The sequence below is a fragment of the Periplaneta americana genome, chromosome 10, assembly GCF_040183065.1.
Source record: "Periplaneta americana isolate PAMFEO1 chromosome 10, P.americana_PAMFEO1_priV1, whole genome shotgun sequence".
Classification (NCBI taxonomy): Eukaryota; Metazoa; Arthropoda; class Insecta; order Blattodea; family Blattidae; genus Periplaneta; species Periplaneta americana.
In genome coordinates, this window is record NC_091126.1 from 1398913 (window position 1) to 1426588 (window position 27676).

Sequence of the window (27676 nt, forward strand, 5' to 3'; positions counted from 1 at the left end):
GGGGTTAAGGGTGGGAGAACCTGTATGGAAGTTTGCCTTGTTTGTTTGTGTGGAATTAATTTAAATAAGTTAAATAGAGGATTGGAAGTGTTACTTATCTGTTCATTTATGATGGAATTCCCCTTATTATAACTTTTAGCAATGTAATATTGCTCAGCCGTGTCAATTAAAGAACTATTATTAATGACCTTTAGGACTTTTAACATATCTGTTATGTTGGTTAATTCATGTCCTTCATCAATAAGGTGTTTTGCGAATTTTGATTTGTTTCTATTATATTTGAAATCTGTTGTGTGTTCTTTATATCTGATTTTAAAGTTTCGGTGAGTTTGACCAATATACATCGTGAGGCAATTTTTACAATTTAATTGATAAATACCACTGTTGAAGAAAGGTTCAATATTGTTTGTTCTATTAGGGATATTGTTATGTAATTTGTTATTGGTTCTTGGGGCAATATAGATTTTCTGTTTTTTAAAGAAATTATTTAGTTGGTTAGAAATTTTTCCGAAATAAGTCATTGTTTGCCAAGATTTTTGGGTTTTGATTTTTCCGAAGTGAGTGTAGTAAATTTCTTTATGGACAATTTTGACTTCCTTTTATTAACTAGTTTTTTAATTAGGTATTTATCAAAGCCATTTTCTATAGCTAAATTTTGGATGTGTTTGTATTCTTTGTTGTAATTTTCTTTGTTCAGTGGTGTTGTGAGCATCCGATCTATTAAATATCTGAATTTACTTATTTTATGAGTTGTGGGGTGTATGGAATTTTTATCAATGGAATGCGAGGTGGCTGTTTGTTTTCTGTATATATCGAGGTCTATTTCGGGGGGTTTTAATTTGATATTTAAATCCAAGAAATTTATGCTGCCATTAGTACTTGTTTCAAGAGTAAATTTCAGGTTCTCATGTAATTTATTAAATTCGTCATGTATAGAAATATTTTGATCTTCCTTATCATCATAAAAAATCAAAGTGTCGTCAATGTATCTAACGTACATGGAAAAGTGGAATCGATTAGTTAAAGTATTAATATGTTCTTTTTCAAGGTTTTGTAGAAATATATTTGCTGAAAAGCCTGATAAGGGATCGTCCATTGCTAGACCTTTGGGTTGGGCATAGAATTTATTGTTAAATTTGAAGTAATTTTGTTTCAACGAAATTTCCAGTAGGTTAATAACTTGCTGAATTAAATTACTATTGAGTTGAAGTTCGTTCAATTTTGAGGATATTATGGCTAAAGTCCTATTGTACTTTGCTTATCGGTCAAAACTTCAACAAAATGAAATAACATAATTCAATTTAAATCCTGTCCAAATTCAACCTCACAAATTTCAAGTGCAATAATTAACAATAGGTCTCTAATAGAAACAACAACAACCAAATTTCTTGGCTTAAAAATCGATAATGTGTTAAATTGGAAAAATCATAGTAAAGAAATTACCCCCAAAATAAATTCAGCATGTTTTGCTGTTAGATCTGTGCAAAAGATAGTAAATATCAATACCTTAGAAACAATATACTTTGCATACTTCCACTAGGTAATGAGTTTTGGAATAATATTCTGGGGAAATTTCACAGATAGTAACAGTATATTCCTACTACAAAAAAGAGTAATTAGAATAATAGTAGTCAGTATATTTTTTCATTAATAATCTTCCTCATATGTAATCACGAAAATTTTATAACTAATTCAACAGTTCATAGCATGCGTCAAAAAAATTACTTTCATAATCCATCGGCAATTCTATCGTGCTATCAAAAAGGAGTGCATTATATGGCCTCTCTATCGCTGTAAAAAATGAAACTCAAAAAATAAGATTATTTAGGGCCAAATTAAAGAAGTACCTAATTTCTCACGCCTTCTATTCTGTAGGTGAATTCATGACATTCAATAACACTTCATGAAATTGATACTAAAACTTTGTGTTGTACTAGTAGACTATATTGTAAACGTCTTCTGTATATACTCTATTTCAACTAGACTGAGACTATAAATTAAGACTTTATAGTAGTATTAAGTTTTTTGATTTGTTCCCTATTGTAGCTGTGAAGCAATGTACGAATACCATGGAATATTAATAAATACAATACATTACAATTGATCGATATTAATATTGATAGTTTGATTTGCTCGATTCTTGAATCATGGCATTGGTGTTCTTGTAACTGCTGTTATGTTGTATCTCACTGTAGGTTATTGTAGTTGATTGAATATGTCTTAATTTTGTTTCAAGTGTTTTTTCGGATATGGAGAAGAAGGATCGAAATTGTATTTCTGTAGAAGAGAAGATGAAAATTGTACAATGTGCAGATTCCCATGTGGTAACGTGTGTTCAACTTCTGAAAGAGTTGGGACTGTCCGTATCTACATTGAACACTATAATCAAGATCCGGCTGAGCGTTGAACTTCTCTCGAGACAAAGTGGCTCTATGGCAAAAAAAAAATGTAAATACATTTGTAGTTCAAATTATGACGAGTTGGACACACTGGGGTAGCAGAATGGTTCGTTTCTGTGAGAGCATCAGGAATTCCAGCTGATGACACTGTACTCCGAGCAAAGACTGTGAATTGCATCAAAGTTAGGCATAACCGAATTCACTGCTTCCAATGGCTGGATAGACATGTTTAAAACCAGACACCGCATTGTTTACAATGAAGCCTGTGGGGTACCAGAGACTGTAAACTATTGAAAGCAGGGAATCAAAGAAGTCATTCTAGGTTATGAACCTAGAAAAAATTTCAATACTGATGAAACTGGGCTTTTTTTTATAATATTCTTCCCAGTAAAGCAGTGTGTTTTAAAGACGAGAAGTGCCATGGGGTAAACCGAGCAAGCAAAAATTAACTGTTTTGCTAATGGTGAACACTGATGGGTTGGAAAAGTTATCTCCACTAGTGGTGGAAAATTAAAAGAGTCACACGGTGCTTCAAGAACATTAAAAATTTGCCCACCACATATGAAGCCAACAGCACAGCGTCCATGCCCTAGGGGGCACAGCAAAGATAAATACTCTGCTGCTGCTGGACAAGCGTCTTGCAGCTCGAGAATATAAAATTGGTGTTCTGCCTAGCAAATTGCACCAGTAATACAAATACAGGAAGGGACTCGTTGAAATGAATGTGTCAGTCCTTGATGCTATGCATGGCTAAATGTTACTCCTGCAACTTTGTCTAACTGCTTCTGAAAGACAGGATTTTGTTTTGAAAAAGAACGAGTAGATGTGGAGGAGGAGCATCTGCATAAGGAGGAGCCCAACAACTGGTCCGTGGTAGCAGAGTCATCATTTGAAGAATACGTCAACATCGGTACTGACATGATTACATCCGTGGTGGGTACTGTAGATGACATTGTTTCCAATCAAGGAGGCAGAGCTTTGCATGCAATGGAGAGACAGGTGCAGAAGAAGCAAGTGTGAACAAAGATTTCACATTTTTTTAAATAATGTACAGTTAATTGTAATTTTTTTGTGTTGAGATGATTAAATTGTGGCCACATTAGATTGATTGACAATTTTGAACTTTTTAATTTATTTATTGCATTTCCTGTCATGTACACTTTCCTGTAATTTATATTTTTCCATCAGTCCTCTAAAATGTGTAAGAAAGGGGTTCCACTGTACATATTTTTCTAAGAAGGATGATCTTAGTTCGAATGAACTTATGCACCAGTTAAGTACAGTAAAACTCCGATAAGATGCAGTTCAAGAGACTGTGTGTAAACCGCGTATTAGGCAGGTATACTAATTTTGACTTATATACAGTATCTATTAGCATTTTTCTTTATTGAAATACATGATTCATGAAAGGTAATACAGTATTACTCCATTATGTAATTACTGTATTGTACGTCAAAGATACTTACAATATGTACTGTCCTTAAGTCTTTCGAAAAAAGTCGTTTATACTGTAGTTGTTTTCTGTGTGCATGTTCTATGTTCTCCAAGTCCTCATGTTTACCACACTTCATCCTCTCGATGTCGCATCTGCAGCGATTGATTTGCGATATTTTTTATTACGATCCTTAATGTCGATGTTGGGATTCCTAATGAAGCAGAGTTAGGAGTACTGTTTTCATCGCACTTTCGTAAGATTTCCAATTTTTCCGACACAGACACTTCAATATACTAAAGGACAACAAACTGACCAGCAAAAATTTCCAAAATATTATTACAGTCGAGTGAGGAAGTTGTTTGAGAGAGAGGGTTAGCAAGAGGGTGGGTTATTGGAACTGTATGTAGGCTTTAAGTGCACAGGTAAAGAGTCAAATAATAAAGGTATTGTACAGTATGAAGGTTTAAATGCACAGGTAAAGTGTTGAATATCAGTACCTTTCAGATTAATAGCACCAGTGAGTTCAATGGCCAAAATATTTCATTGGTGCAGTACATTGCTGAAAACTACATCGAAAATATTCCACAAAAATAGTGTATTATTTGGGACTTGAGCGCAACAAATGGGGTATTTTACAAAGGCGTTATATATGAAATGTGCAGGGACCAGACAAAAAAAGCGTATTACACGGGATAGCATAATAAGCATGCACATATTATCGAGATTTTACTGCAGAATACATTTTCCAGATGAGTGGCTTCTCTTCATTGACTTTTCTAAATCAAGTTTAAAAGCCATATTACTTCACAATGGGAACATTTATCTTTCAGAACCAATATCTTATGCTGTGAGTATGAAAGAAAAATATCAAAATATGGATGTCCTCCTGAAAACTGAGAGTTGTAGCAATCATAAATGGCAAATCTGCGAGGACCTAAAAGTTATTGGGATTTTATTTGGAATACAACCAGAATAAATCAAATCTTGAATAATTTCGAGGGAAAAATTGCTCCGGGGCCAGGCATTGAACCTGGGACCTTTGGTTAAACATATCAATGCTCTACCAACTGAGCTACCTGTGAACTCTACCAGACACCGATCCAATTTTTCCCTCTATATCCACAGACCTCAAAGTGGGCTGACAACCATCAAGCAACCAACATTGAGTGCACACTAACTCTGTGTGACTTAAATTGTGGTTTTCTGTTAACGAACAGTAATGTGTATTATGCAAATCAAGCTTTCAGGTATAACTCCCTGCAAAGTTGATCGGTGTCTGGTAGAGTTCCCGGGCAGCTCAGTTGGTAGAGCATTGGTATGTTTAACCAAAGGTCCCGGGTTTGATGCCCGGCCCCGGAACAATTTTTCCCTCGAAATTATTCAAATCAACTTTACAGGGAGTTACACAGTACCTGAAAGCTTGATTTGCAAATCAAGTCTTATTGCTTTTTATGTGAGTGGGACCCGGCAAAGGGTTAGTCATGATAGAGTGAAAGAAGTTCAGTACAGGTGAGAAAAGATTGAAATATCATCTGCTTGTAGATTCTGTCAAAATGTTGTTTTGACCACTCCATATTGGGTTAGGTTTAATGAAATACTTTGTCAAAGCAGTGAACAAAAATGGGGGTGGTAATTAGTACTTGAGAACACCTAGGACACCTAGTCACAGAAAATTGCGTATTTGGACTCAACTTTACTCTATTGAGCACTCCCTCCTGCAGTGTAGTATGAGGATTGAAAGGCTTCATTGGCTCTGCGTCACCGGATGCACTTCATTGGGATAGGTGGAGTAATGTCTCCTTGCTAGCCTAGATTCCCAGAATTCGCAGGTGCTGGTTACTTCTTAAAATAAAACAGTTATGTGGAAAAACCTCTCACTACCAAGCTACAGAGACACATTAACGAAATTAGAACAATTTGTGCAGTTTATGGAAATAAGTGGTAGTTTCAACCTTGAATGTGTTGGAAGCCAAATAAGTGTTATTTTCCAAACTTAAATATTGTCCATCTAATATAACTAAAAGTCTGCAAATTTCATTGAATAAGCCAGTACAGACTAATTTGATTTATAGTTTTGAAGAATGAACATACGTTACATAAATTTGTTCTATTATGTCATTGTAAGATTTTTTCATAAGGAATTAATAAATAAATAAATTCACTATTTCCTTAAATTTTAAACGTCTTTTAACTATCATTACATATTGACATGAAAATTGAGACCTCATAGCATAGGATATGACATCTCCCATGCTATATGGTCACTGTTTGAATCCCTGGCCAGAAAGTAAAGCTGAATTAGTCACCAAATACTTTTGTGGCCTGAGGACATTATATACTTTGTTAACAGGAATATAAGATTGCTCGGATTTATATAATTTTAAAATATGCACTATAATATGCAATAAAAATTTCGTAAATGTTTTTGCTTTTGAATAGAGTAAAAAGATGGCAGTTTTTTAAATCTCAATGTATGCATAATATGCTGAAAGTAGTGAAAAATCTTGTACATTGCAATAAAACAGAGTTAAACAGTTAACAGTTTATTCAAATTATAGAAGCATCTCTCTTCTTAATGCTGCTTATAAGATATTCACAAATGGTAATATTATCTAGAATTCGACCATATACAGATAAAATATTTTTAACGATGCTCAAGCTAGATTCAGAAGGAATCGATCTACAGTTTATAATACAGTTGCTGTACATGTGCTGTTTATTGATTTCCAAAACTCTTTCAGCAGCATTGATAGAGATTACTTTTGGGATGTTGTGATAAGGTGACCATCTGTCCCGATTTTCCTGGGACAGTTCCAAACTTAGACCCCATGTCCCGGATTTTTCTGAAGGCATTCCAGGATGCCAATTTGCCCTGGATTTTGTCAAGATGTTATGATTTATTCCCACTTAGATTTTTCTACATTCATAGTAAAGTGAATTGTAATGTTGACAATATAGTTAATCATTACTGCTTCATATGGGTGGCAGCCAATAAGAGGAGCTGGCAGAGCCACTTTTCCAGTGTGCTGTGATTCGGCTGGGAGATATGTTATAAGCCATGTGATTGGCTAAGTGACTAAAGTTTTCATTCCATGTGGTATGGTAGCCTGATGCTCCAAGATTGCATTTTCATATAACTCACGACACCACCATTCTGAGAATCAACAATTACATTAACAAAGCATAGAGCCTACAAAAAACAGTAAAGTTTTTTACAGTCTCAAGAAAGCTTGAGGGGACACAACTAGAAACTGGAAAGCACGCAATTGATGAAACTTCAGCCCTCCTTAAGAAGGGCTAACTAGCTCTCTCTCTGAAAAGAACAGAAAACTGTATATAATCATGACTCGTCTCCCAGAGGCAAAGAACAGACAATCTGTGGTTTTATGCTGAGTGCTACAAACAGAGAAAAGAAACTATCAAATTTCTGCACAAAGCATGAACAAATCTAAACCTCTATGCAGAGAGAAGGAAAGGATATGAAAAACTATTAAAGACCAAGAAAATTAACTTCATAAAAGAGTAAGGAAACAGATGCTAACAGAACCCTTTCTTGTCCCTAGAAGAAAGTTAACCAGCATTTGGGGAAATTCCAATGGAATCGGGGGGGGGGGGGAAATTCTCCTCTCTCCTCAACAGAGGTAATCTAACCACCACGAGAGTTAAATGACACACCGTGCGTTTTTTTTTTAAAGCAAGACGTAAAGTGCTGCAGCAAGACCGTTCTTTTATTACATTTGCTTCACCGTTGCTGCAGCAGCTCTGTAGCAAGCGTGCAGCAAATCAAAACTTCGCTTTACAAGTTTGCTGCACGATCCATCATGGTGGAATGTGTGTTTTGGTCTTTTGCAACGTTTATTATTGTCAAAATCGTCTAGTAATAATAATCCAATGTCATTATCATGGAAGTCGAAATTATTTAACATGTTTGGTTCTTTTAGGGTTAAATTTATTACGGCAGAAATAGAAGCCAATATTAATTGTCCACCATTTTGCAGTCAGTTGACCTACTTACTTTTTTTTTCGACCCTCATTTTGCTGCAGCAAAGGCATGAAGCGCTTAAAAAAAACGCACGGATAGAGGTGATAGCATGGCGAAAGTAAGAGCAACTGAACCAGTTAGAATTTGTAATTACTTGTAAACTCTCAAGAACACAGAATTATCAATTGAATTCCTTCTGGACCGATCTATGCAACACATGCAATCGATTTTAATATGTATAATATGTTATTTTTGTATTTTATCCATGTGTTGCAATAGTTTGCTTTATCATTATTGTTTTTATTTTGTACTTATATTTCTCATGTTACATGTATATAGATAAAAAGTTCAACATTCATTTACTATTGCACTTTGTGTGCGGTTTCGATTTTGGGACTTGAATATCTGGTCACCTTAGTTATGAAAGGATTGGTATCCATCAGAAATTAATAAATTTGTCGAAAGTGTGTGTATAGTAAATTCCAATTATAAAGTTAAAATACAGAATTGTTTATCCAACAATCTCGATGTTACAACTGGAGTTAAACGGGAAGATTCCTTGTCACCTGTTCTGTTAAATTCAGTTACTGAAAAAAATTATTCAAGCAATAAAATCTTTCTAATTTGGTACGAAGTTGGAGAGCAAAATGAATATATTAAGCTTTACAAGGAACTGGTCTTAAAGTAAATGTTGACGAAACGAAATATGGTAACCATAACAGATAATTCTGTAGGACCAAAGCTTAATCTTTACGAAGATTATTTGCCCAACAGTGCATATATAAGCCTACTGTGGAGTCCCAGCTACCAAGTCACTCAATTGAGTGCGCTTCTTGTGTGGTGACAGTTGACTTAATATAATATACCGTACTATGTGTCAGTTATATATGTTGAACATGGAATAAGGCCACTAAAGGAAAATACCAAAGGAGAAGGATTCGATCTGGTGCTGTGGATTGAGCCTCGGCATAGTTTAGTGCATACAGCTGGGGACCCGGGTTCCATCTAACCATAACAGACTGATAATTCTGTAGAACCAAAAATTAATCTTTACAAAGAAATATTTTGTGTTCACTTGTAATTTAAATGTAAATAACAACATGACAATTAATACAGATATGCATGAAGTAGGCTAAACGAGTTTTAACTATTTAGGAACATTAATTACTTAGAACAATAATGTAAAACAAGAAATAAATGCCCGTACATAGAAAAAAAATAATGTTACGCTTTATCAGATATATTAAGAGTAAATTAATTGAAAATAAAAATCAAAATTTTACACACACACACACACACACACGTGCACACACTCTCTCGCACTCGCACTCACACTCACACACTCTCTTTTTTTCTCTTCCTCCTTCCCTCCCTCCCGTTCCCTCTCCCTCTCCCTCCCTCCCCCTCTCTCTCTCTCTCTCTCTCTCTCTCATATTATGCCTGTTCTAGTCTCTGCTTTTGAGACATGAATACTCACAAAATCAGATGAGAATGAATTTTGAAAATTTTTGAGAAAAATATTGGGAGCAGTTCGAGATGCAGATACTTTGGAATGAAGGAAACTATACAATAAAGAAATTTATGATTTCTATAATGAATCTGATATTGCGGCCAGAAGTAAAGCAACAAGACTGCAATGGATTGGACATGTGCAAGAAGAGTGAAATGGGTGTTCACATAAACTCCTTCAGGGTAAAGATCACTGGGAAGGCCTATGCTTACATATTTGGACAATCTGAAGAAGGATCTACAAATTTTAGAAATTCATGTTAACTGGAAAATTGTATGTCAGGACAGAGTGCAGTAGTAAGTTAGCAGCCAAGAGCTTTCATAATTTATAAGGCTTTATAATAATAATAATAATAATAATAATAATAATCATAATATTTCCATCATTCACTCACATTAAAACTGAGGATTGCAGGAAAAAGTGAATGTCATCTTCATATTCTCCATGGTGAAGCTCCTATGCCTAAGAATGAGCTGTCCACATTACATGAAGTCAGGGATTCATGAGAAAACTCCATATTTCTTCTTGTATCAACTCCTCTTCTATTTTTTCTGCTTCACCACGTAACAATTTTGTTATCTTACAAACAGAATGATATCCAGAAAAATGTTTGTATGCACTGATTGAAGTTTTTCAGTAACTCTTTTTGTAACTCCATATGTTTCAGGAATCAAAGCATCCCATGTTGAACTAAGGGCGAGGACACCTTGCTTCCATTTTTGTTATTGTTTCAGATAGACTGATTCACGTGGTACTAAAGGAAATGAATCATGTGAAACATTCCTTATTCATTAAGCTTGGGAAATTTGCTGAATATGCCATTTTTTTTATAGCGAAATAGAAAAATCATGTGTGCGGTGTTACTAAATCTTAAAGTATGTAATCATATGCACTACCAAAGAGGTATTGAGTGAATACTTTTGTCATGATAATGGAAGAAAACTGTGTTTCCAGATGTTACATTAGTTTACATGCAATATGGCATTTTGCATTATGAATCTGGGCTCTAGGTATAACCTGACTTTAGGAATTTATACAAAATTTAAAAAATTCTTCCAGTGGCCACAAAAGTACAAAATTTTAGACAAAATCAATTTGAATTCAAAATTATTTGCAGCCGTTTCTTTATTGTAACGGTTTGCCCAGGAATTATTATATTAAGAAATGAGCATTTAAACGCCTATGAGATTAGGCTGTCCACAGAAGAAGTTAGTATTCTTTGCCTTCTAAGTATCTTCAATGAATTAGTTGTTCTCAGTGTGTTTGCCTAAGTACAATACTATTTAACCCGCATATGCCCAAAACATTTTTTGTTCTAAATTTCTACTGTACTTAAACAAAAGTATGTGTGGAACAGTACAAATAGTTATACAATGTTGCTGAAAAAAAAAAACAGTGATAATTTCTTTAGAAATGAATGTTGCGAAAATGTAACTCTAGGTAGATGTGTATGATTTTATATATCCTGGAATGGAATGATGGCTAAAATGTAGCCGAGACTAACGATGAATATTTTCATGGGTATTATAGTGAATATATAGCAATTTTATTAATCAGGAATGCCACTCTTTATGATTTTATAACATTCAAATTTACGTTTTCTGAAATAATATTGCAGAATACATAACGGCAAATAACATAGTCACACACAAAACAAAATTACAATTCGGAATTGAAAAAAAGAAAGACATTCAATTATTCGTGCCATAGTGTTCACATGAGACAGGGCAGACTTTTGCGTTTTCAGTAACAGACCCAAAATTCACATTATTTTCTAGCTTGCATGAAATGCAAAAAGCTACTGTACATTTCATGCAATGGTGGTTAGTTGTGGACCTGCAGAGTGCACATTTTGAGAAGTAGGGAGGTGGCTGTGGTTGTTAAATCTTGCATCTTCTGGCACTCGGGAAGCTGTTGGTGTCTCGGCTGGTCCCGTTTTGGATCTTGATGTTCCATAAATATTTAGAAGTATCAAAGCAACTTTCTGTTGGAATTCCAGCAAGTCAGCGATATTAGTTTTCACACCACCTGTTGTGCATGTCACTATAAAGTAGCAAGGCATTTTGGAGAATAGCATCAATTCCCCAGAGAAAAATTGGCCACCACTACTTTTTGACCAATTATTGGTTCTGTAAGTACTAATATTTTGATTGTAAGATTGGATAAGATGTCATGGCCTCAGTTCGACAAGGTTCTAACTAACAAAATTGGCAAAAATATGTTTATCATTTGTAATCACTCTTCATAATACTCTCTAGCTTATAAATACATTTCAGCACTATTTGTTGAAAAATGAACGAACTAACAATGTGACAGAGTTCTATCTGATGACAGCTTTTGGAAATATTTATTTTGACACAGTTCTAACTGCAAGCTGCTACTATTCTCCGCAAAGATCCAGGAATTTAATTTGTGTTATGCACAGCTAAGCATGATATATTTTATTTGTAATTTTCATGGCGTATTGATAAATATATGAGTAATGTGTTTAGATTATTGATAATTAATTGAAAACAAATATCTGTATAACGATACTTTTTTCCCATAAGAAACAGCTATCAGCACAATGAAAGTGGGATATCAGAGTTCTGACGATAAGTTCCGTGATGACTACCCTGACGATTAGATTCCTCCTACTTCATCTAATAATGACGATTATGAAGAAACAACCCCAAGAATGTAATTTCTTGAATTAGGTGACTTACTGTTTCACAGAATTATAATGCCAATAATAGCATTTCGATGGTCAAAGATTTACACCATGAAGAAAGTTTTGAGTATGTAGGACAGCCAAACATTACGTAAGATGATTTTTATGTTCAATCCCTTCGTTTTCCACTTAGCCATTTTTTTTAGTGTTCATAACATTTACACATCCCCATTACTTAGCATATACATTTTTTATTCGTTGGTGATAAATTTGATGACTACCTTCACTTTCAAGAAACTCCTTAAACCAATATTTTTAATTGTGTAATTATTTGTTTAATTTAAAAATGTAATATGATATAAAAAAATAAAATATATAAATACATTTAAATAATACAAGTGACATTGAAATTATAATAGGCCTAGTAACAACGAAAAATACATATGTAACTGTTAATTTCAGAAATACACCAAAAAAGAAGGTACAGAAAGTAGTGTCTAATCCACAGTCATGGAAATGCAATATTCGAAGTAGACATCCTCCACACATATAACAGAGATTGGATTGTTTTCACAAAATGTAATTTTAATTTCTGTAATTTATTTAATATCAATTGTTATCCAATTATAAATTAAAAGAGAACAATTTTTTTCAAATTTAAATGTTTTATGTAATGAATAATAACGTTTTAAGTAATGAATAGAAATATAGTTTGACAAAGTTCTGTCAGCACTTAGAACCTTGTCTCACCCTGAAAATTCATTATGGAAGGACATAGTTGTAACTGCAAAATTAAATATTCTACATGAAATGAATAAGTGGTCTAATTAGGCTATGAAAGTATGTAATTATAAGTTCAATGCTTTAAGATGCCATGCGTAACATTTCATAAGTAAGAAACTAAATGTTCATATTACAATAAATTGAAACTTTGATGCTCTGTATCTCAAAAGTATCGAAAAAGCAGTGTGGCTGACTGATGGCTATCTATTGAATATCTAGTTGCCTTCCCTATAGGAGCTATTGCATAACAATTAGATACAAGGGTCACAACATTGTTGCCATTCCATCTACAAACCAGAAGTCTATTATTATCACAGCAAAAATCGTAGGGTCAGCACTATCATTCATAGGACACATTTCTAATCTGTCGCTTCTCACTGTGCCCGAAATTATTGAATTTCTCCACTGTTTTCAGGCTCGTGAAATAATTATCAGCAAATATGTGGTGTGTATAAATCTTACCCAAATTGTTCTTAGGAAGAATTTCAGAAAATTTCAAAGGTACACTTCCACAAAGTTCAAACTTTTCTTTGTAAAAATTTTGCGGTCTTAGCCCCTTGACATATTTCAAAATCTATAAGATAACCAAGCACTTGATTCAGACACCAGACTTTACATCCGAACCTTACTGGCTTGCCTTTTATATGGGTATGCCGTTTCATACAATGCCAGGTATCATGGCGTCATCACAAGAGGACTCTTTTTCCCAAACATTGTGTTCAAGAAATGAATTTCTTAGTCATGTTAGGCATAGTCTCATTTTCGAAACTTTGTCATTCTTATCAAGTGCTGTGTTGTTATTCAAATAAAGAAAACGCATTATAGCTTGCAATCTGCTTCTCTTCAATTTTAGCATCAGGTTTTTCTTCCCAATACAGGAACAGGCATATAACCACTCACTAATAAGTTTGCAATAAAAACATTCAATTCATCAACAGGGAGTTCAAAATTTGTTTTTCTTTCCTGTGTGGCGTAAATTACACTCTCTTTTACAATCAATTCCAACAATGAATCATTTAAAAATAACTGAAAAAACTGAAGCAGTGTAAGGGATTGCTTAGTAAATTGGTGCGGATTGGAAACAGTGTCAGTGTGCTTCAATTTTTTCGGATATAGTTTTCTTCTGATAAATCCTGTTTTTTTTCCCCATTGACCACTTGACGATTACTCTTACCACTATTTCGAGATTGTTAGATTCCGGTACTGGTATTTCAGATTCTTTTTCAATAACACTGTTTGTCAAGATATTTTTTTCTCCACATCTAAAATGCCATTCTGCATCTGAAGACCGCTTAGATTATAGTATGTTCCACCAAAATCTTCATCTCTACTGTCGTCATCAGTATCTTCTTTGACATCAGAGAGGAGATGAAAGAAATTTATGCTATTAATATTATTAAACGTTTGAGTATCATCCTCTAGAATTTCAAGAACATTCTCTGAAATCATATTTCTGAAAACAAATTGTCATCCTATAGTGTGTTTGGTAAATGTGTTATATTAGCACAGTGTTGCGAAAACGCAACTAATACTAAATACAATATAAAATTATTGTTAAAAAATGTGATATTCTGGTTGAGAATTTACTTTTTACGTGAAATGATCCTCTATTTTTACTTCCATGATAACAGAAGGTAAAATTGAACCTTTCACCACTGCTTCCATTTCAAAACTGACAAGCAAGTTCTAATACAACAATACATTACCATGCTAATAGTAATCAGAGATGTAATAATTTCCATTGTTGTCTTACGTCTGTGCTAGTAGAAGTCAAAGAAACACACACATGTTAATTGTTGCGAAAAAGCAACACTAGACAAATATGGATTGCTAAATTCATGGGAATATTGCAATGTATAAAATTACAATATACACCAAAATTAATAATGGATTTTTCTTTCATTTTTCTCTATAACTGGAACAGGTATTTGAGCTTATTTCCGCAGCATATGTAGAGGAAAAGATTTGGTTTTGAATAGAACTGTTTATCCCTCTGAAATGTAGTATTAGTTGCATATATATATACACACACACACACACACACACACATAATGTACCAATTGTACATGCTGCCTCATTAACTTCTCCATACCAAACCTAACCACTTCAAATTCCAGCATTAATATTTTTTACAGTTCTTAAAAATTGCATTGCAGATTAAATATTGTTACAAATATGTTCAGGCCTAATGTGAATAGTGGAGTGGTGTGCATTTAAAAATTTAACACAAAGTTTTTGATTTGTATATGTAGTTCTAAGTACTTGTATAAGGAAATTAATTTCTTGTTACTTCACCCATTCCTTTTCATGGCATTGACTTTTTATTCCAGAAAACATATGAGGCATCCAATGCAGAACTTGTAAATCAATGTTTGGAAGTAATTGGTGCATATATATCATGGATTGATATAGCACTGATTGCAAATGATCGTTTTGTTGAAGTTCTGCTCTCTCTGCTGCGCACTGTTGAGTCACGTGAAGCTGCTGTCGATTGCATACATGACATCATAAACAAAGGAATGGAACCAATGGATAAATTCCAACTTATTGAATCCTTGGTTCCTGTGTTACAGAACTCGAATATATTGAAACCGTTTAAGGTAAAGACTTTTGAAGAAAAATATTTACATGTTACAGGATAACTATATTATTATCAGGAGTAATATGTATTGATTGATAATTCTTATACTTGGCCTCAGGTGTAATAGAATGTAACAAATTATTTGATTAGCACACTAACAAAGAGAAGTGACGATCCGTTTAATGACTCCCATAGAAAAATATACTCCAACACATCTAGATTATAGTGTAGACAGATAGATGCTGACAATTTTTCTAGAAAATAATTCTTATTATGATGATGATGATGATGATGATGATGATGATGCAAATCAATTACAGCTTGTAAATTGAAGTGTGCCTAGCTGGTTTGTAACAGCAGACACTACACTTTGCATGAGGTTCTAACATCTGCATTTTTTTTCATTTTTTTCTTTCACTTTATTTTTATTTTTTTTGTTTGGAAGTTTTCGTATTATCATCTTACTGTACCTCCTTTATTGAATTTCATATGTAAACATATACCTGCCATACATCAATTTACGAGACTTATTTTGGTGTACGTTAGTTGTGTGTATAATAGGGTGTATCGAAAAAAAACTTTTCTTGAAAAATGAAGGTGGCTAGTGCGGAAAAGTTGCTATTTGCGGCAGAAAGAACGTAGAAAAAAAGAAATTAGTAATTCGACAATATCCTGTGTCTCCGCATCAGCACTAAAGTTTTGTCTGTTTTCAAATTTTGTTTCCTAGTGCAACTCTTCGCCTATTTCTTTAAGTTTACACTCAAAAATAACCCAGGGCTCACTACAAGGAGGTGGTTGCAGTTCCAGCCCCATCCCTCCACCCACCCTTAGTAGTATACTCTGGTGTCAAATGTTGATTTACGCTGCATACTCAGACTTCATTTCGAAGTATGGCATTTCTCAGCTATGCACACTAAATTATGTGAAGGATTACCACAGCTCACACACAAGCGGAGAATCCTGTAAGCAGTTGTAAGTAATTGAGATTGAACAACTGGCCCTGGTTTCTTTCTTTCAAACTTTATCGGACGATAATAATAATAATAATAGTAATAATAATAATAATAATAATAATAATAATAATGATTTATTTAACCTGGCGGAGTTAAGGCCATACGGCCTTCTCTAACACTCAACCAGGAGTAAAAACTGCGTTACAGAAACACTACAAATTTACAAAGTACACACAAAACTGAATAAGATAATAATAATAAAATGTAAACAACAAGTAAGAAGAAATCAGACATAATATATAACATAGAGAAGGAAAGAAAAAAGCATAATAAAATGTGAACAGCAGGTCAAAAATAAATGAGGCCTACAAAGTATAAAAAAAATAAGACGATGGCCAGAATGAACGGCTTGGTAGATCCCCAGAAGATACTCCTGGTCAGTAGGCCTACTAAGATCGGAGATCCGTTCCACGTTAATTTTGTTGATTAGAGTATTTCAATGACTTTCAAATTCGGCATAATTTTGTCTCACAATGGAGTAACTCTTCTCCGATATGTCCAGAACATGTTTCTGAACCTGTAAGTGATACCAGCAATATGTTTCATGAGATAGCGGATTCGAAGTTCATTTGCATGGAGAAGACAAATTGTTCGTTGGAGTGGCCTACAGACTTCCTTTCCGATGCACATCATCGATCCGTTCTTTCTTCCTGTATTTGTAGGGGCTCTATCAGAACCAAGTGCTGCTAGGGGCGATACACTAATTTACTTGCCTTTAAAAATTGAAGCACGGCTCTTCCAACCTGATGTCCATGTCTAGAGAAAGGGGAGACATGTCGAATATACTTTGAATGTGGTTCTTCTAATAAAGTTATAATTATGCCCCTCTTCTTTTTCTTGGCGATATAATCGGTTGTCCTTTTTCTCCTGTGTTAGTGCCTTGTCCTTCGACCATCAAAATATACTGTTCGAATGAATTTATTATTAAATGTTTCTTCTTTCTGAATTTTATCTACAATCTTCATTTCTCTCGTGACCATCTATTATAAGACCCTTATTCCTAGTAGATATTATTCTCGTGCTTGTAGCATAGCTGTCGCAATTAGAGCCACATTTCTCCTCGAGGTGCCTATCTGAAGGCTGCTGAAGATAATTTTGGTAGAGGCAAGCGAGCCTGAGCAGCAGAAGGCTTAGATTCAAAGTCAGAATCCTCACTGCTTCACTGCTGTTCCTAGTGGTGCAAAGGCGAAGACTCAGAGCTTGTAACTGATGTGTATTTTTCTCTTCCTGGAATTCAAGTCTCATTTCCTCAGATCGATGGCGAATGGGCCTCTTTGCTTTTCTCTCTTCACTCTTAAATATTGTCTTCGTCGTCACGATGTCGATATTATCAATAATAATATTTCGTTAATTTTTCTGATCCATTAGAAAGGATACTCCTAGCAATGGAACTTTCCTACTTAACTCACATTCACAGAGACTTTCCGGGTCCGGGCACTTACAAGTGCATATATCAAACAATTTTCAACCTTTATTCATAAAAGCCTACTCATGCGCCTTGAGGTTAGCCCATTTCGTTAGTGCGATTTCAGAATATTCTGAAATTTACTATGATACAATTTCATCTTTTCCACTACTCTATGATTGCTGATGGTAGAAAGGCTTGCTGTTTTTCAAACCTCGAGAGTTTGTCAGCAGTAACATGAGCGATGTCTATTACTGAAAGGAGTTTTCCACCTAGTTCGTTTGTCTTTAACTTTCTGATCCGAAGAAAATGTGTTATCACATCCTTATAGGTTGGAAGTTGCGACTCTCTTATAGGTCCTGGTATATCGAACAAAGGACTCAGCAGTACAGTGAGTACGGAATTATTTTTTCCGCTCATGACAACACGATGCATAAGAACTATTGCATGTTCCACTAAACCACTGATATGACACAGGATTTCACAGGAACAACAGCGATACAAACCTGGCCAGCGTAGCCTACCAAATATGACTGATGGGCAGATACTACTCTGACTGCTAGCATCCCTCTCTTCTCTCAATCCACAAGAAGATACTGGTGCCAGATACTTCTTTTCTAGTACTATCTTTGCTAACTTTTAAAAGATATGGTTGACGGGGGGGGGGGTAGCTGTATAGGTATGCAGACTGAAGTTATAATAATTTTTATAAGAATGCGTTATAGAATCTGGCTGGGTAGAAGAGAAGGCCTACTGGCCTTAGCTCTGCCAGATTAAATAAATTATTATTATTATTATTATTATTATTATTATTATTATTATTATTATTATTATTATTATTATTATTATTATTATAAATTCGAATCTTCAGTTTTGATGCGGAGACACAAGATAATGATTAAATTTAATTTTCTTTTTCCTGCAGTCTTTCTGCCACAAGTCGCAACTTTTCCGCACTAGCCACCTTCATTTTTAAAAAAAAAAATTTTTTTTCGATACACCGTAGTGTATAACATATGTGAAGCTTAGTAAAACAGTATGAAACTACTGAAAAATAAAACACACAGAAATAAAAAAGAAAAACGAAAATTCCAACCTAGGACATAATCCATATTGGAATAATGTGTGATGTTGCGAACTTGGCTAGTTTCACTGTTTACATTCAAGGTACAACTGATGTGTAGTCAAGATACTGTTTTTAAAAGTGATTTATTTGAAAAATGATAGACTATCCTTTGCACAACCTAAGTATGTTGGAGTGTACCCTTGAAACCCTGAAAGTGTCATTGAAATATTTTGCCTTTCTAGTTCACGAATTTCTCTTGTAAGATATATGAATGAAAATCAGTGTAATTTCTTAATAAGTCTATAAGGTGCATTCACAGAATTCAGTGAAGTATGTACCATTATAAAATGAAAATGTTTTTCGGACTTGTTGAGGTCAATAAACCAATTTGTGTCAACAATTCTTTAGAAAAAACTATCAGAAATAAGATAAGTGCAGAGTGGTTAGATAATATTATCAGATGGACTAGAGACTTTTCGAGTTATATTTAAGAAATTCGTCTTTTCTTCTCATTTATCTATAGTTAGCATTTATATATTACTGGTACTACAACATTTAAGTATGCTACTGCTTTTATGCAATTTTGTTTTTTTTTTATGGAAATATGAATATGTTGGGTAAATTTGTACTCATAATATTTTCAGGATGATGAATCTGATTATACATGCAAACTGTCGCGATTGGTGAATGGAATTGGACTGAATTTAACTGAGGCACATCACAAGTAAGTTGAAATATTAATAATTATGCACTCAAGAGACTTAAGTAGTAATTGATCTCAGTGATGAATGTACGGTATTTTATTTTATCGTGCCGATAATTTCAATTGTCATTCAAAATATTGTAGTGTGCTTATGATTTGTAAGGTAGGAAAGAGTTTAAAAGGAAGTACTGAAAACTTGCAGGTATTTTGTTACATTGTTGTACCTAGAATACAGAAACACAGATGATGTGTTGAGATGAAATAGTGAGCCCTGACCAATATAACTAACACAAAAATACAAATTTCAGGGTGCACATAACCGAAAGAATACCGTCAATGGGGGTAACATTGGCCCATTAAGGATAACTTTGGCCCAACAGAGATTACATATTTGAATTGTTATATCTCTCACAAAATACTGGCAGGAGCTGCCATCTATACAGCACAGTTGAAGCTACTAAGATATACCACACTTTGTGGGAGATATAACAATTCAAATATGTATTCTCTATTGGGCCAAAGTTACCCTTAATGGGCCAATGTTACCCCCATTGACGGTACTGAATATTTCTGGAAATTTTTATGGAGAGACAGTGAGAATTTAGTATATTATTGAAGTTGCCTATCCTTTTCTTTATCTATTCGAAATCTGGTTGAAATGCAGTGAGGTTATTCAAAGTGGTGGTGAAAGTTCGCTGTTTGTTCTCAAGTCTCCCCTTGTCTACTGACACACGTTGCAGATAATAGCAAAAATTTTTTTGCATGAAATAAGGTCCTCCTATTCAGATTTTAGCGTTGAATTTAATGGTGCAATTCATTTTTCTCTCGCGCCCTCAGTTTTTTAAAAAAGGTCTGGTTTTGTTTTTTGGGCGGGCTATAAATGCTAACATTTCTTTGATACTAAATGATACAATAATGAAGAGCTAATAATGGTAATTTAACTAATTTCTTTTATTAATTTACTGCTTTAGTCAACAAGGACATTGGTGTGATAATATTTTTGCCCCACATGACATTATTTCATTTCAATGCCTCTTAAAAATTCAGTAAAGATAACATTTTCAAAGGGTCTAGTTTGTTTCCTTTTCCAAATCCTCTCATTTCTGTTACGATACAAAACTCCCTCCTAAGTATCCTTTAACTTTATGTATCTCCATTCCTTCTCTTGTTTATTGCACCAGTCTGAAGGCAAGACCATCCCAGAGAAATTTCTTCAACCCCTTGTTAGCAGACTCAGTCACTTACAAGTTTTACTGCTGTAAAGAAGTGTGTGATTGATATACATTCATCATTTAGCTTTGTGTGTAGTGTAGTGCATATTATATTTGTGTTTATATTGATCTATTAAATCAAAGTACAGTACTAGAACACAGAGTGCAAGTGTATTAGTGATTCTAACAATTTATACTGTTAAATCTTATAGAGAATAACACCACTAATAGAAAATACTTACGAATTATACTTTGATTGTGGGCTCCTCATGTGTGTTGTGGCCATCTAAGGGGGTGGTTAAAGAACAAACGGAAAGTTTCTATGCTTTTCGGAATTCTGATGGTATGGAGGGAACCAACCAAACAACCAACAAACCATATTGATGACTGTTATTTTTATATGACTAAAATAGGGGGGCTTATAGGAAAAGATTTAAAGAAAGTTGAATACCTAAATATTCCATCAGCCATTAGGCCTGTTAGTCACAGTGACGAGACACCGATTCCTATTCCTAGATGACGAGATTGGAAGAAATGATAACCCAGAAAAAGTTCCATCAAGCTCTGGTTCAGAATTTGAAGACACGGATTTGAATGTGCGTTATCAGGTAACTCATGGAGAGTCAAATGATCTGGTCCGAGATTTAAATCTTTCAAAAGCACAAGCACAACTTTTAGGTTCCAGGCTAAAAGAATGGAATTTCTTACAGATAGATCCAAGCATATCTATATTTAAAAAACGAGAGGAGTAGCTGGTTAAATACTTCAAAATGGAGGATTCCCTGTGTTACTGTTGTGATATTGGTGGTTTAATGAATGCTCTTGGTAAAATACACAACCCAGATTAATGAAGACTCTTCATAGATCCATCAGAGTTATGTCTGAAAACTGTGCTCTTACATAATGGAAACATACAACCATCTGTACTCATTGCTCATGCAGTGAAAATGAAAGAAAGTTATACATCTTGATTACACAACTTTTAACACTGTATCACTTCGGAATATGTATTAGCCTATATGTCTTTCTCGTATTAAATATTACTGTACCTGGTTAACATGTTTCGGTCTGTTATTGACCTCCTTCAGAGTTCTGAAGTTGTTAAAAATTACTGTACCTGGTTAACATGTTTCGGTCTGTTATTGATCTCCTTCAGAGTTCTGAAGGTGTTAAATATTATTGTACCTGGTTAACATGTTTCGGTCTGTTATTGACCTCCTTCAGAGTTCTGAAGGTGTTAAATATTACTGTACCTGGTTAACATGTTTCGGTCTGTTATTGACCTCCTTCAGAGTTCTGAAGGTGTTAAATATTACTGTACCTGGTTAACATGTTTCGGTCTGTTATTGACCTCCTTCAGAGTTCTGAAGGTGTTAAATATTACTGTACCTGGTTAACATGTTTCGGTCTGTTATTGACCTCCTTCAGAGTTCTGAAGGTGTTAAATATTACTGTACCTGGTTAACATGTTTCGGTCTGTTATTGACCTCCTTCAGAGTTCTGAAGGTGTTAAATATTACTGTACCTGGTTAACATGTTTCCGTCTGTTATTGACCTCCTTCAGGGAGCTGAAGGTGTTAAATATTACTGTACCTGGTTAACATGTTTCGGTCTGTTATTGACCTCCTTCAGAGTTCTGAAGGTGTTAAATATTACTGTACCTGGTTAACATGTTTCGGTCTGTTATTGACCTCCTTCAGAGTTCTGAAGGTGTTAAATATTACTGTACCTGGTTAACATGTTTCGGTCTGTTATTGACCTTCTTCAGAGTTCTGAAGGTGTTAAATATTACTGTACCTGGTTAACATGTTTCGGTCTGTTATTGACCTCCTTCAGAGTTCTGAAGGTGTTAAATATTACTGTACCTGGTTAACATGTTTCGGTCTGTTATTGACCTCCTTCAGAGTTCTGAAGGTGTTAAATATTACTGTACCTGGTTAACATGTTTCGGTCTGTTATTGACCTCCTTCAGAGTTCTGAAGGTGTTAAATATTACTGTACCTGGTTAACATGTTTCGGTCTGTTATTGACCTCCTTCAGAGTTCTGAAGGTGTTAAATATTACTGTACCTGGTTAACATGTTTCCGTCTGTTATTGACCTCCTTCAGGGAGCTGAAGGTGTTAAATATTACTGTACCTGGTTAACATGTTTCGGTCTGTTATTGACCTCCTTCAGAGTTCTGAAGGTGTTAAATATTACTGTACCTGGTTAACATGTTTCGGTCTGTTATTGACCTCCTTCAGAGTTCTGAAGGTGTTAAATATTACTGTACCTGGTTAACATGTTTCCGTCTGTTATTGACCTCCTTCAGGGAGCTGAAGGTGTTAAATATTACTGTACCTGGTTAACATGTTTCGGTCTGTTATTGACCTCCTTCAGAGTTCTGAAGGTGTTAAATATTACTGTACCTGGTTAACATGTTTCGGTCTGTTATTGACCTCCTTCAGAGTTCTGAAGGTGTTAAATATTACTGTACCTGGTTAACATGTTTCGGTCTGTTATTGACCTTCTTCAGAGTTCTGAAGGTGTTAAATATTACTGTACCTGGTTAACATGTTTCGGTCTGTTATTGACCTCCTTCAGAGTTCTGAAGGTGTTAAATATTACTGTACCTGGTTAACATGTTTCGGTCTGTTATTGACCTCCTTCAGAGTTCTGAAGGTGTTAAATATTACTGTACCTGGTTAACATGTTTCGGTCTGTTATTGACCTCCTTCAGAGTTCTGAAGGTGTTAAATATTACTGTACCTGGTTAACATGTTTCGGTCTGTTATTGACCTTCTTCAGAGTTCTGAAGGTGTTAAATATTACTGTACCTGGTTAACATGTTTCGGTCTGTTATTGACCTCCTTCAGAGTTCTGAAGGTGTTAAATATTACTGTACCTGGTTAACATGTTTCGGTCTGTTATTGACCTCCTTCAGAGTTCTGAAGGTGTTAAATATTACTGTACCTGGTTAACATGTTTCGGTCTGTTATTGACCTCCTTCAGAGTTCTGAAGGTGTTAAATATTACTGTACCTGGTTAACATGTTTCGGTCTGTTATTGACCTTCAGGGAGCTGAAGGTGTTAAATATTACTGTACCTGGTTAACATGTTTCGGTCTGTTATTGACCTCCTTCAGAGTTCTGAAGGTGTTAAATATTACTGTACCTGGTTAACATGTTTCGGTCTGTTATTGACCTCCTTCAGAGTTCTGAAGGTGTTAAATATTACTGTACCTGGTTAACATGTTTCGGTCTGTTATTGACCTCCTTCAGAGTTCTGAAGGTGTTAAATATTACTGTACCTGGTTAACATGTTTCGGTCTGTTATTGACCTTCTTCAGAGTTCTGAAGGTGTTAAATATTACTGTACCTGGTTAACATGTTTCGGTCTGTTATTGACCTTCTTCAGAGTTCTGAAGGTCAATAACAGACCGAAACATGTTAACCAGGTACAGTAATATTTAACACGAGAAAGACATATAATACATATTCTGAAACAAAGTTATAACGATATGGAACTACTCAAAAAAAAGAAGTGCAGTATGACAAGTACAAGTGGTCCATCTGTGGGGATTTTATTTCTTACTCTCAAAGAAGATAAAAAAATGTGATTTACTAAAAAACTGAAGGTGCTACATAAAAACTCAGCACACCAAAATACATAATAAATGATATATATTGTGCAAAGAAATGTTTTGAAGGTCAATTTTGTTCAGTGTAATATCACTAATGTCGAGATGCAAGTAATTAGCACTAGTAAAAACTTGTAACATAAATGATTTGAATATAAATAATAACATTGATTACAGAAAATGTTCAAAATCCTGCTTGTTGACATGAAAACATTCTAAAAAGTTGTCATTAAACATTCAAGTTACAACACAAATGTTTGGATTTCTCGCCCATACATTGCACACTAATTTCTCTTGTGCAAGGATTATATGAGATTTTTTCAAGTGAATTTTATAGTTTAGCAGCTAACTCCTCATAATTCTCTTCTGTTTGCGCTTACATTCAATGTAGACTCAGCTTGTCTATTTTTTTTTTTTTACTAATTTTTATGTCTGCATGAAACAGGAATACCTGGATATTTTGCGAAAACAGTCTTATACTTATACCTATCGTGCAGACTTCGTTTTAATACATAAAACATGTTAAAAACTTTTTCACTGTAGGCCCTAGTGTTTTTCTGATTGCCATAATTAACCAATTGCATGAGCATGCAAACAGTAAAATTAATGTAAAATACCACTTCTGAAAGAAAACTGCAGTACTGTTTTTTGTTTCGTGATATGATGGGTAGAGGGCGTGAACTAGCTGGACTTAGCCAGCATTTTAAATAAAATCTTTATATAACAGTATGGCAAACATTTCAATCACATTAGTGAAAACACTACTTATGTGATCTCCAATTGAAATATTGTATATTGATGGGTTTTTCGTTTTGCAATTTTGACAAAATTAGTGTGTGAGTGCTACTTGATAGTATTCAGTTCTATATTGAAAATATGTTTAATTACAGGCTTTCAAAAACAGGATCTTCTGAACAGATTACAATGTTACAGACGGCTATAGAACATAAAGTTCCAATTATGATTGAGTTTCTCAATAATGATTATGACGACGTTTCTGCTGCGGTTCTGGAATTTGCAAAGGAGTACATCCATGTGAGTAAATAAGAGCCTATTCAGTATGTAATACAATATTCTCGTACTTCCATCACATCATGGCCATAACTGAAATTTGTGTTAGAATCATAGATAGACAGATCACAATTTGGAATAACTCTTCCTGGGTTCTCAGCCAGGTAAGTAGGATTGTTGCTTTCAAGCTTTCAATGACTAGCTCTTCCATCAATCTGTGAAGAAGATGGCAGCGCTAGTCATCGAAAGCTTGGAAGCAACAATCCAACTCACCTGGCTGAGAACCCAAGAAGAGTTTATTCCATATCCAATGACAGGAAAGCCTCAAGTCCTGCATAGATCACAATTCATAAGAAAATGTTGGGTTTCACACTGAGTGTTAAGACTTATATTTCATTCTGTAGTACAGTAGAACCCTGCTATTTACGTTTTCCCGCCATTTACACTATTATTTTTCGGTCCTTTCAATTTTCTTACATTCATGTTATATAAACCTCGCATTTACATTAGCATACTTTCAAATTTCCTGCTGTTTACATCGCTGTGAGCGGACACAAAAATGACGTCTCAAATGCTAGGAAGTTAAATGGTGTGTTTATATCTAACAGATGCGCTTGGATTATGAATTTCAATATCGCCAACATTGTACTTTTACAGCCAACGGTAATACTGATCTCATTCTATAGATGTTTTAGCGAGTTGGAGATACCGGTCTCAACGATAAACACCATTGTTAAATCTCGAGAAACAATTGAAAGAAGTGCAACTGAGTGTGGACCCAATTCGGAAAAGAGGAAATATGTTAGATATTCAAAATACGATGAAATGGAAGAGCTTTTCAAAAACTGGTTCCAGAAAGCAAGGGCATCGAACATACCGATTAGTGGCGTTGTTTTGCATGAGAAAGCTTTAAAAGTGGCTGACATGCTAGGCATTGAGAACGTTGTTGCTTCTAATGGTAGGATAGATCACTTGAAGAAAAAGTACAATGCTGTATATGGGGAATCCAACAGTGTGGATGAAGATACAGTTTCTCACTGGAAGAACGCCAAAATTCGCGAGTTAATGAGGGGGTACAACCTGAAAGACATTTTCAGTATCGACGAAATAGGTCTGTTTTTCAACCTTCTACCCAACAGAACTCTATCGATGAAAGTTGAAACATGCCATGGAGGCAAGTATAGCAAAGTTCGTCTGACAGTGATGTTGGGGGGTAAATGCTGATGGAAGTGAGAAGCTACGTCCAAATGTAATTGGGAAAGTGAAGAAACCACACTTCTTTACAAATGTTAAAACCCTACCAACTGTGTATGTGAACAATGGTAAGGCATGGATGGCTTCTGGATTAATTTCTAAGCAATTACATGCCCTCAATGCAAAAATGGGGGTGCACAATATGAAGATTCTGCTTATTATTGATCAGTGCCCTGCCCATCCTCAAACCTTGCACCTAAGGAATATTCAGTTGGAATTTTTGCCAGCCAACTGTACAAGCAAATTGCAGCCTTTGAATTTAGGCATTATTCATGCTTTCAAGGCAAATTACAGGAAGAGTCTGGTGCAGAGGGCTTAACCTACATGGAATGTGGCAAGGATGCGAAAAACTTTAAGGTCCAGTTTATAGCAAAGCCTTGAGGAATGTGAAGCAGTCGAGCGTTATTTATCAACTGCTTCCAAAAAGCGGCATCTTTTCAAGAATGGCTGAAGAAGAAATGGTTGTGGAAGAAGAGGAAACAGGCCTACTTGAAAATGCAGACTGAGGAATTCTTCAGCCAGATGCAACGTTTTCATATTTCATATCTGTAGATGATGTCTTCACTACAGAAGAATAATCGTTGTAAAAAATGGTTGACCATTTTCAAACTGACAGTGTTGTGTTATTCCCACTGCAGGGCAGTTGCAGCTTTAGGAACACTGTGGAAATATCTTCCTGCTGCCAATGGTGATGGCACTATTTTTGAGAATCTGTATGAACTCGAAAAACAAATAGGGTCATTGCAAAATAAAAATAAACAACAAACCAAAATATCTGACTTCTTCACAAGAAAAAACTAACAGAGAAATGTAAATTCATTCTGTGGCTGAGTTTGTATCAAATAAATTATTGTAGTTTTTAATACCACTAAACTGTTTCCCTCAAATTACACTATTTTTTGCTGGTCCCTTGAAAAGTGTAAGAGAGGGATTCTACTGTAAATGGTCGCCTACTCTCTTGGGAGAATGAAGAATCCAAACAAGTAGACAAGCTTCAAGTGGAGAAAATTCCAGCACTGGAAACCATAATAGTGTAATGGGAAACATACAATT

General features: G+C 34.8%; 1 protein-coding gene across 6 annotated transcripts in view; it reads left to right on the forward strand.

Annotated features, from left to right (window-relative positions):
• LOC138707373 (exportin-T-like) overlaps positions 1-27676 on the forward strand; it is a 222958-nt gene that overhangs the window by 95394 nt on the left and 99888 nt on the right. For all 6 annotated transcript variants that reach the window (XM_069836688.1, XM_069836689.1, XM_069836691.1 and 3 more), the window contains 3 exons: positions 15090-15359; positions 19469-19548; positions 25249-25393. In XM_069836688.1, coding sequence (XP_069692789.1) covers positions 15090-15359; positions 19469-19548; positions 25249-25393 — 495 coding nt within the window. The remainder of the gene's footprint in view (positions 1-15089; positions 15360-19468; positions 19549-25248; positions 25394-27676) is intronic.